Below are 10,126 nucleotides of genomic sequence, written 5' to 3'. Positions count from 1 at the left end.
TTGAAATCCTTCCTGTTGCTTGTTAAGGTTATCATCGTGTTGAACAACTACTACCCTTCGCAAAAAGAAAAGGAGGACTTGTGGCACCTTAGAGACTAACCAATTTATTGGAGCATCAGCTTTCCTGAGCTACAGCTGGCTTCATCGGATGCATGAGAGAATTTCTTTGCAAGGATGAAGTGAGCTGTAGCTCAGGAAAGCTGATGCTCCAATAAATTGGTTAGTCTCTAAGGTGCCACAAGTCCTCCTGTTCTTTTTGCGAATACAGACTAACAGGGCGGCTACTCTGAATACTACCCTTTAGTCATTTAGGAAGATCTAAGGTTTTCAGGAGCGATTAGAAGGATCCAACCAAGAATGGCCTTTTGTCCAAGGACCCAAAGAAGAGCTCTGTGCAGTGGAAAGCTCCTCTCTTCTCTCACCAACAGAAGTTGGTCCATTAAAAGACATTACCTCACCCACCTTGCCCCTCTACTATCCTGGGACCAAATGGGCTACAACACAGCACCCCACATGTTGTCCATAATCAGTAACAGCTGGGACAGCATCTCTGTGCTTTCTGGATGACCAGGCCGAGATAACAGCAGCGGTTTCAGCAAGAGTCAGTTGTGAAAGGGACGATTTGCAAACAGTTCACGGCTGACGCCCAGCCAAACTAATCCAATGTCTGCGGAGCCTCTTCCACACAAACCCCTTGCAGTAGTGCGGGAAAGCGACTCACTAATAACAGCCGAGGGTGAAGTCCAGGCGCGCAGGCAAAGGCAAGTTGCAGTGGGGGAGGTTTAGATTGGATATTAGGAAAAACTTTTTCACTAAGAGGGTGGTGAAACACTGGAATGCGTTACCTAGGGAGGTGGTAGAATCTCCTTCCTTAGAGGTTTTTAAGGTCAGGCTTGACAAAGCCCTGGCTGGGATTATTTAACTGGGAATTGGTCCTGCTTTGAGCAGGGGGTTGGACTAGATGACCTTCTGGGGTCCCTTCCAACCCTGATATTCTATGATTCTATGATTCTATGAAAGGAGACGTCAGGTTCCCCTTCCCCCCCCCCCCCCGCCAGAAAAGTGAAGCACGGAAGGGGTAACTGAAGTGACTTCATCTTCCATTGTGACGGTCACTTCCCTCTCCATCATGTGGGGCCCATTCTGTCCGCATCCTGCCTCACTGTCACAATGCAAGAGCCGGCGTAGGCTCCCACCCACCCATGGAGCCCCACCCTTAACCACACAGGGGACCCCCCCCCCATGCCGCGGATCAGCCCCTGGAAGGGGAAGACGAAGCTGCAGCGTCTGCAGCTGGCTCCTTTCCAGCCTCTTGTCCTGCCGCCCCCACCCCAAAAAAACAAACCCTCCTTCCAAGCATTTGTCATTCACACGCGCTCCGGCTTCCTTCCGCGCAGCCCCTCGCTGCCTGGGCCTGGCCGGAGGTGGGAGGGGCCCGCCCAGCGGCTTCAAATAGCCGGCCCCAGGCTGGCAATCGCCACCCAAGCCCGCTCCGGAGGCAGCGCGAAGCCACTGGCCGGTGAGCGCGGAGCCGCTGGGGGACCCGGAGGAGCAGCATGAGTTCGGCAGCGCGGGAGATCCTGGGGCTGGGGCTGGGCATCCTGGGCTGGGTGGGGGTCATCCTGGCCTGCGGCTTGCCCATGTGGCAGGTGTCCGCCTTCGCCGACGGCCACATCGTGGTGGCGCAGACCACCTGGGAAGGGCTGTGGATGAACTGCGTGGTGCAGAGCACCGGGCAGATGCAGTGCAAAGTCTACGACTCCATCCTGGCGCTGGACCCCGAGGTGCAGGCGGGCCGGGCGCTCACCGTCCTGGTGGCCCTGCTGGGGCTGGTGGCGCTGATGGTGACCGTGGTGGGGGCCCAGTGCACCACCTGCGTCCGAGCCGGCAAGGCCAAGGCCTGGATCGTCATGGCCGGCGGGGTCCTGTACATCCTCGGCGGGGTGCTGGTCCTCATCCCCGTCTGCTGGTTCGCCAACATCATCATCAGCGGCTTCTACGACCCCAACGTGCCCAAGTCCAGGAAGCGGGAGATGGGGGCGGCCCTCTACATCGGCTGGGCGGCCACGGCTCTGCTGCTCCTCGGGGGCAGCCTGATTTGCTGCTCCTGCTCCGGCTCCGGGGACGGCGAGAACGCCTTCCCCGTCAGGTACTCGGCCTCCACCCGGCGGCCCGCCTCCAACGGGGAGTACGACAAGAAGAACTACGTCTGAGGGGCCCGGGGCCGAGCCGGGCTGCAGCTCCCCGCCGGCCCCAGAGCAGCCGCTGGACCCTGCCCTGTGCCCGGCTCCCTCCCCGGGGATGCTGGAAATGGCTCCGGGGAGGCGAGCTCCGAAGTGGGCTGTGCGCAGGGCCCGCTCTCGTTGGGACAAGACCAGCCCCGCTGCGCGCCTGAACGCGCCCGGAGCTCGCCCCTGTCTGAGCCTTTGACACGCGTCAAACAAAAAGGACCACCGGCATGAATTCCGTCTCTCTTCCCGGCCCTTCTGCCTCCTCCGGGAGGAGCGGTAAATCGGCCGGTCACCCAGTGCCTGGTTTGTTTTGAGATGTATGCTGTGTAACCTGAACGCCAGTTAACCTGTAACTGCAGGAATGTGGACCACAGAGCAGGGACTCGGGGGGGTTTAAAACTAGTTCGTGGCTAGTTACAAACCCGCACCTGCTTATTTAATTTTGATGGTTATTGCTGCCCCCCAAAATGACCTACGGGATTGGTTAGATAGCATTAGAGAATGAGATAAAGTCTCCATCCGATGGTGGAGAAATGAGAACTCCCTTAAAACAGAACCTCTTAAGCAGCGACTTCATCTCCCTAGCCATAGCAGCAGGAGGAATCATCCTTCCCTTCCTGTATTTTTTTTTTTTAATTTAAAAAGCTTAATTCTGCTGTTGTAATGTGCTGCCTTGCCGCTGTACAGACCCGAGGGAGCACATGGCTAATGAAATTAACTAACCTAAACTCTGCGGGCCATCAGTCTAAGCAGTTAGGACGATTCTGGTACAGGATTTTACAGAACTATTTCAGAACTCAACACTCCTTATGTGTTAACCCTGGTTTTTAAATAAAAACAAACAAGATTGTCTATATTTTATATGTATATTTTTATATTCTGGCTGCATGTTTTGTTATTGTAAAGATGTCCGAACTATTTGGGGCAGGAATAGGTGACAGCTCAGTACTGGAATTTGGTAATTAACAACCAGTGTCTGGTTGTTTGAGACAAACTTTGGAAGGAGAGGGGGTATGCTGGGGCATCATGCACAGCTAACAAATTGTTCTCCCATTTTGGGTCGAGAACAACCCTTAGTGCATAGGAGTTTATAGTATAATGTATCTGCAAAAATAAGAGAGGAGTTTGCATCTGTTAGTGCATCAAATGGCTTGTGCTATCAAACATCTTTGCCTAGGGGCAGGTGCCCTGAACATTCCCCCAGTAGGACTTTGTCATCACCTCCTTCAAATTTGAACGTCCTGGGTGCGATTTGGCTTTTTTAATGGATTCTTTTACAAGACTTCACATTTTTATGTCTCTTATCAACTGATCTGTGTGATGATAATGAATTGTGCCACTATTACACTAACTTTCCTCATAAAACATTTTCAGTCCTTTCACATTTTCTTAAAAAAAACAGACCCTTTGGGTTGAAATGTCTTTTATTTATTTTCTTGTAAAGAAAATACCTGCATCTGGCTTATTGTAACAGTGGTGGGTTTATTTGTTTTTTCATTATTTAAAAAAAAATTTCAATTTGTTTGAAATAAAATTTAAGTTCTTTTTAAAGATTCAAACTAACCTTGGTCTTAATTCCTCAGTTTAGACAATTAACCTCTGCCCTGCTATGTTTGAAGAAAATTGGTTTAGAACAATCATGGACTGGGATCTTTGATTTTCCTCTAATTGGGACAGTCCTTCAGGTATAGGCACTGATCCATCTGCACCTGAAGCACTGTGCATTCAAATACAATGTAAGATGAGTTTTAACCTTGATTGCTCTGTACTCTCAGGCCAGCCAAGCATCCCTCCTCCTTAATCCATTCCTAGTCTATGTTTACTTGAATATGAAATCATTATAGCATACAATGTGTACTTGCTCTGGCCCATGCTTTGCATGCACAATTTGAAATTGGAAGCATTAATGGTGAATAGAATATGGTTGGGCCAAGTAGGCTTCTTCTGATGTCACTTTACAAGTAATGTAAAGGACTCAGCAAGGTCTTGATTGCCATCTTACTGAGTCCGTCTTGCTGCCAATATCAAATTTTGTGTGCTCAGCAGGGGCACAATTTAATGTGAAAATGCATGTTTGGTTTTGCAACAGCAGTTAAATTTACTAACACCATTCTTTATTTTAAAAGCAAACAAAGAAATGCAAAAAATTCTTAACCTGATATTATGGCTGAGACTTTACATGCAATAATCAAGAAATGCTAGGTTATGGCTCCCATAGCCACCATAACTTTTATCACCAGGGGAGGAAGGATGACTAATTTTCGCTCCACAACTTGGGATTTCCTGACTTAGATGTATGTGAAACAAGGGATTAGGGACTGAGTAAGTGTGACAGTTCCTAATGCAAACCCTAAAAACAATGACAAAAGTTCGAGGCCATGTAACAGTACTCTTATACCAACTCAGCACACTTCTGCCGACCCTGATGGACTCCATAAGGAACTACTTTCTGCCTCCAACTAATAAGGAAACACTCTACACATTAGTCTCCCTCGCAGTATAACACTAAACCTTAATTACAGCCTAATGGTTCCATCACAAACGTATAATATACATGGGTATGTCAACTCTGAATATTTGCCATTGTTGCTGAGACTTGTGATTTAACTGGATCTGTAGTTTTGCAGTAGGGCTTCATCCATATTGTTCTTGCTTTGCTTAGTAAACATAAAAAAGTAGTGGTGTCAATACACAGAGGCTTGAGAAACTAGGACCTTGATCCTGCAAACACTTATGTATGTGGTTAACGTTAAGCACATGATTAGTCCCACTGGAGATAAAACTTCATGCTTAAACACAAGCATGTTTGCAGGATCTGAGCCTATGTGATCATTAAGCAAACTCCATATGTGTAGAATTGTTTCCTCAGTAAAAAGGTGCAGTTCTTAAACTGTCAGTGTCTTAAATGAGAGCTACAATACTGTTATTGTGACGTAATATGTGATTTTGGTACAAGAGTGAAATATTCTGTGTTTCATCTTTGCAACTTTTGTTTGTAAACATTGTAACCTTATAAACTGTAAATGTATTTAAATGTGTACATTTTGCAAGAAATCTACCAACACTGGCTTGTAATTTGTGTGGTGTCTTATTTGTGTCCTTTATAAAAAACAAAAAATGAGAATATGAATCCTCATACTAACTCCAGAAAAGGCAATGAGGGTATATCTGGGCCTGTTGTTATCATTTCCCCTCGCACTACACTGTCACTCTAATTAATCTAACTATGGTTGATCCCCTGTGGGTAACGAAAGGAGTTAACAGACCTGCAGTCCTTACTCATTTTCCTCAGGCAAAACCTCATTGACTCCAATGGGAATTTTCCCTGAGCCAGGAATAAAGCCCCAATCCTGCAAACACGCCTGTATCTAGCTTTATCATGTGAGCAGTCCCACTAATGAGGGTAAAGCTGTGTCCATGTGAAAGTGTTTGTGGACTTGAGGCCTAAATAAACAAAACAAGATTTGCACTCTGACCAGCAATATTTTGAACAACCATTTTTGGTACTGGCGTTAAGTATCAAATGGTTTGTGTTTTCCCCTTGAACCAATCCTAAAAAAAATCAACACCTTATAGGGAAACTTGCTTTAAAAGAGCAACCTTCTAGAAGCATAGCTAGCTGTACACCACCATAGGGCTTCATCCACTTAAAAGCAACATCTGAAACAATTACTGTAGCCAGACCTCTTATATGAAAAAAGCATTACTTCTGTGCATGTCTCTCACTAAAAATAGCATCATTCTGCCAATAATGGGCCACATGTTCTGCTTATGTGAGTGGACAAAATTCTCCTGAAAGACTGGAGCTGAGCCCTTTTACACTAACAAAAAAAATTGGCCCACTTCTTCTGAAAGTTTCTTTATTCTGAATCTCATGGCTCTACGTCCCTTGATGGGCTTTCCTATGCCAGCCTTTATAAAATAACCTGGAAGAACACTAACAGTAACATCACTGGAGCCGGAATCAGGATAAAAGCCTGAGGTTTGGATGCTTTTTATTTCTACATAGAGTCACAAACAAAATAAAAATCATAACTGAGCACTGGAGAAATAACTGAAGACATTAGAAAGTCCTGCTTTAATCAGAATGAGGTTTGGGCCTGATCCTGCCAAGGGCTGACTGAGCACTTCCAGCTCCCAAAGTTTAGGGCTGGGGCCTTTGTTTTTGAAAAAAAAATTCCGATTAAATTTGTGTTTCTGACAAGCACTCAGCTATTTGACCTCAGAGAACAGGCATGACACGGGCAGCAGCAATGCAAGATGTGTTTAAATTGCACCTCCATGGCTGAGACAGATCACAGATGGATCACTCCTAGTGGAAAGTGGGCAGTTTCTTCTCTATGGACTGTTCAGTTCTTAGCCTCGCTGCTGGAGCTGCTAACAAAATGAGTAGTGGTCGTTGTAGGTTTTGTGACAGAAGCACCTTAGGAAATGGATCAAGAGCCGCCAAGTCATTTCACACAGGCCCCTGAACAGCCATTAGGTTGTAACAACTTCAACTCACTGTAACAACTTCGAAACCAGGCTCAGTGGACCTGATCCAAAGCCTATGAAGTCTATGGAAACATTCCCATTGACTTCCATGAGCTTTGGATCAGGCCCAGGATGAGCTGGTACCTTAAGAGTGGGACACTATTACCTATCCTCTTTGCCACTCAGTTTCTACTAAGTGTATCTGAGCTGAAAAAAGGACATTTCGCAAATGCTGTCAACACAAACATACAAAAGAAATGAATGTTCAATGAAACTCTACATTCTTGTGACTAGCAGGGACCTTGCCCAGGTTCTAGCCTTGTCAGGGAGTTCATTCAATACTTTACAGACTTCGTCAAATAATCCCATTGTTTGGACAGGCTGTTGCTTACAAAAGAAAACATCTTCAAAGACTGCATTTTTCAGCATTCATGCCAGCTATGTTGAGATTAACAAAAACTCCTCACCACCCTCTCATTGCCTTCCACATGCTGGGCTGGAGAAAAGGTGTCTCCCTGCTTGGCCTTTGTCTGCTAAATCAGGGGTTCTCAAACTTTATTGCACCACGGCCCCCTTCTGTCAACAAAAATTACTACACGACCCCAGGAGGGGGAGACCGAAGCCTGAGCCCACCCAAGTCCTGTCAAAGCCCAGCCCTACTACCCCAGGCAGGGGAGGCCAAAGCCCAAGGGCTTCAGCCCCAGGTGGGGGGCCTGTAACCTGAGCCCCACGACCCAGCACTGAAGCCCTCAGGCTTTGGCTTCAGCCCTGGACAGTGGGGCTCCAGTTTTGACCCTGGGGGATGGGGCCCAGGTTTTGGCTTTGGCCCCAGCAAGTCTAATGCCAGCCCTGGTGACCTCATTAAAATGGTGTCACAACCCATTTTGGGGTCCCGACCCACAGTTTGAGAACCACAGTGCTAAATAAACTACTAGAGCTATGAATCTGAATGTCAGCTACAGTTCATACCCTGCAAATGTAGTTAGAACCCATCTGTGCAAAGAGGGGAAATGCACCAGGCAGGAGGAAAGGGAAACTCAGTCAGTCACGTTTGCTATAGGATGTTTAAGAAATATTTCCCTTTCCTGCACAAAGATATATTTGTCATGCATCTGTTCTTCGGGATGTACTGAAGCCTTTTACACTCCAAGGGAGGAATTAGTTCATGCCCACAGTTTTCTTTATACAGCTATTCTCATGTTAAAACCTGACCACTGAATGTTACATAGTTTGTCCTTGTTTTTTTTTGTCCATCTCTAAAGTCCCAAGAGCAAGTAAGTAGTGCACCCTACTTTATTCTCCAGTCTAATTTGTCTTTAAAACCCACCTTGCTCTAAACAAGCTGAGACCCGTTACAGCATCCTAAACATTAAATCAGTCTCCTGACTGTTCTCTTTACTTGGGAAATGCTGAAAGATGCAAGATTCAGTTTCAGATTGGACCCACAATGCATCACTGAAGTGAAATGAAGAGCCCTCTACTTTAACTTTGTATGCAAATCATCACTAATAGGTACATCTCTTGGGTGTCAGGGTTTGCTTTTGTAACTCTGCTTGGTCAAATGTAGCAAATACTTCTGCCAGATTAAACAAATCAGGAAACACTACAGCAAGTACATTCTGTCTTCAGGTCAAGAATTGCATTCAACTTACCTGTAGTCTGGTTGTGGTAAGGCAAATCCTTTCGAAGACAGAGCCTCAAAAGGACTCAGATTTATGTTTTGAAAGTGACTAGATTTTGTCAATCCCATTTTGATCAGACCTTTGTGTGTGTGTGAATGAGACTTAATTCCAGTCTGTTCCTTGCTGATTCTCTGCAGGAGGGGGCTGCCTGTCTGGAAAACTCCCTTTTCTTCTAACTGTAGCCCTCAATTACAAGAAAAGGACAATTTCAGCCACTGCGTCATTGATAAAGCTTCCCATGGCAACAGTGGTCAGGCTTTGAGGTTGCTTGGCTACTCAAGCCTTGCTTTACCTTTTCTTTTTCTTAAACAGATTGAGAGAGTCTGCCATGAATCACTTTAACAACTTGCTTTGTCTTTGGCATTTTAGAAGTTTGTTTACAACATTGAGCTTTTTTCTCTCCCATAATCCTTCGTGCATGTTACACAGCTTCAAACCAAAGTTATGGCAGGAAAAGGTCATAAGTGATGTGAATTAACCTAAATGGTTGAAAACATACATATTATGTGAAAGGCATGCTGATGCATTCCACCCAGGGCTCCTAACCAATCTTCTCATTAGATGGGTTTCCTACTTTTCCTTAGCCCATCATAGGCTGTTATGGGATGTTGTGTTTGCCACACTGAAGAGTATCCTCAGCTGAATTCAAATTTTAGGCTGCAAAACTGCCTTTATCAGTTCAGGCCAAGAAAGTGTGCTGTTTGTGATTTAGAAATTGCAAAGGAATTGCCACAGATCTGGTTATATGACCCGTGGCTTCTCCTGCTTCAGTATCATGGTCTTGTACACATAGATACACAATCTATCTATCATAAAGAATGGAGATATTGCACATACACTGATTTTTTTGGGGGGGGGAGTTGTTGGATACTGAATTCCTTTTGAAAATCTCAGAAAAATAAAATAAAATAAAAAAAAGATTTGCCTTTCCTATGCACCTTGTATCATTATTTACAGTTCTTCAAAATAACTGAATTGGCCACATTTTACATTCACATCCACAGGTGTAAAATGACTACACAAGGTGCAAGACAGTGGAGAATCAGGCCTCAGCATTTCTTAGGTTTAGGACATTACAAAGACCTGGGGGGAAATAGCTATTAACAAAAGGCAGGCTTACAGGTATATTTAAAATATTTATATTATACACACACACACACCCCTGTCCATAGGCCTGGATGACATGGAGTCTAAAAATTAATTAAATGAACTGAATCACTGACATTTTTTTTTTCAGTGATAGAGAACTACAGAGATATAGAGGCTGGAGAAAAGCAAATGTGGTACTTTTTATAAATTGAAAGAAGAAAGATCCCTGCAATTATCCAGTAATTCTAATTTCAAACCACAGTCAAATAATGGGACAATTATGAAGAGAGGGGAAAAAAACCACAAACCAGCTATAGGGTAATAGAACCATGAACAACAAGCTGCATGTTCAAAACATTTGTAGAGGAACCTAAAAGGAGTTGTAAACATCAGCCAGGACAGAATATATAAAGTGATCTAGATTGACTAGAACACTGGGCAGACATAGATACATCATGCCTTTGGACCCTTTTCAGAGTGGTTCTAATGGACATGGTGCTTAAAATGGTGGCAGTCGCTGGCATGCTGTCTACAGCAAGGCTTCCAGAGTTATGAACACTGATGGAGCTATTGGTATGAACTACCTATGAACTGGTATTGGGAACATAGGAATTTTTTGACTAGGTTCCCTATTTTAGACGAGGCCTATGT

The 10,126-nt window shown here is 45.1% G+C and overlaps 1 protein-coding gene across 1 annotated transcript; it reads left to right on the top strand.

Moving 5' to 3' along the window:
- Positions 1-1,464: 1,464 nt before the first annotated feature.
- CLDN5 (claudin 5) lies at positions 1,465-5,306 on the top strand. The gene has a single exon (XM_073312656.1). It carries the CDS (start codon positions 1,557-1,559, stop codon positions 2,211-2,213), a length of 657 nt encoding a protein of 218 aa, XP_073168757.1. The 5' UTR covers positions 1,465-1,556; the 3' UTR covers positions 2,214-5,306.
- Positions 5,307-10,126: the final 4,820 nt, after the last annotated feature.

This window comes from Lepidochelys kempii, chromosome 15 (genome assembly GCF_965140265.1).
Source record: "Lepidochelys kempii isolate rLepKem1 chromosome 15, rLepKem1.hap2, whole genome shotgun sequence".
In the NCBI taxonomy this organism is placed as follows: Eukaryota; Metazoa; Chordata; order Testudines; family Cheloniidae; genus Lepidochelys; species Lepidochelys kempii.
This window is presented reverse-complemented; position numbering and strand designations above follow the sequence as displayed.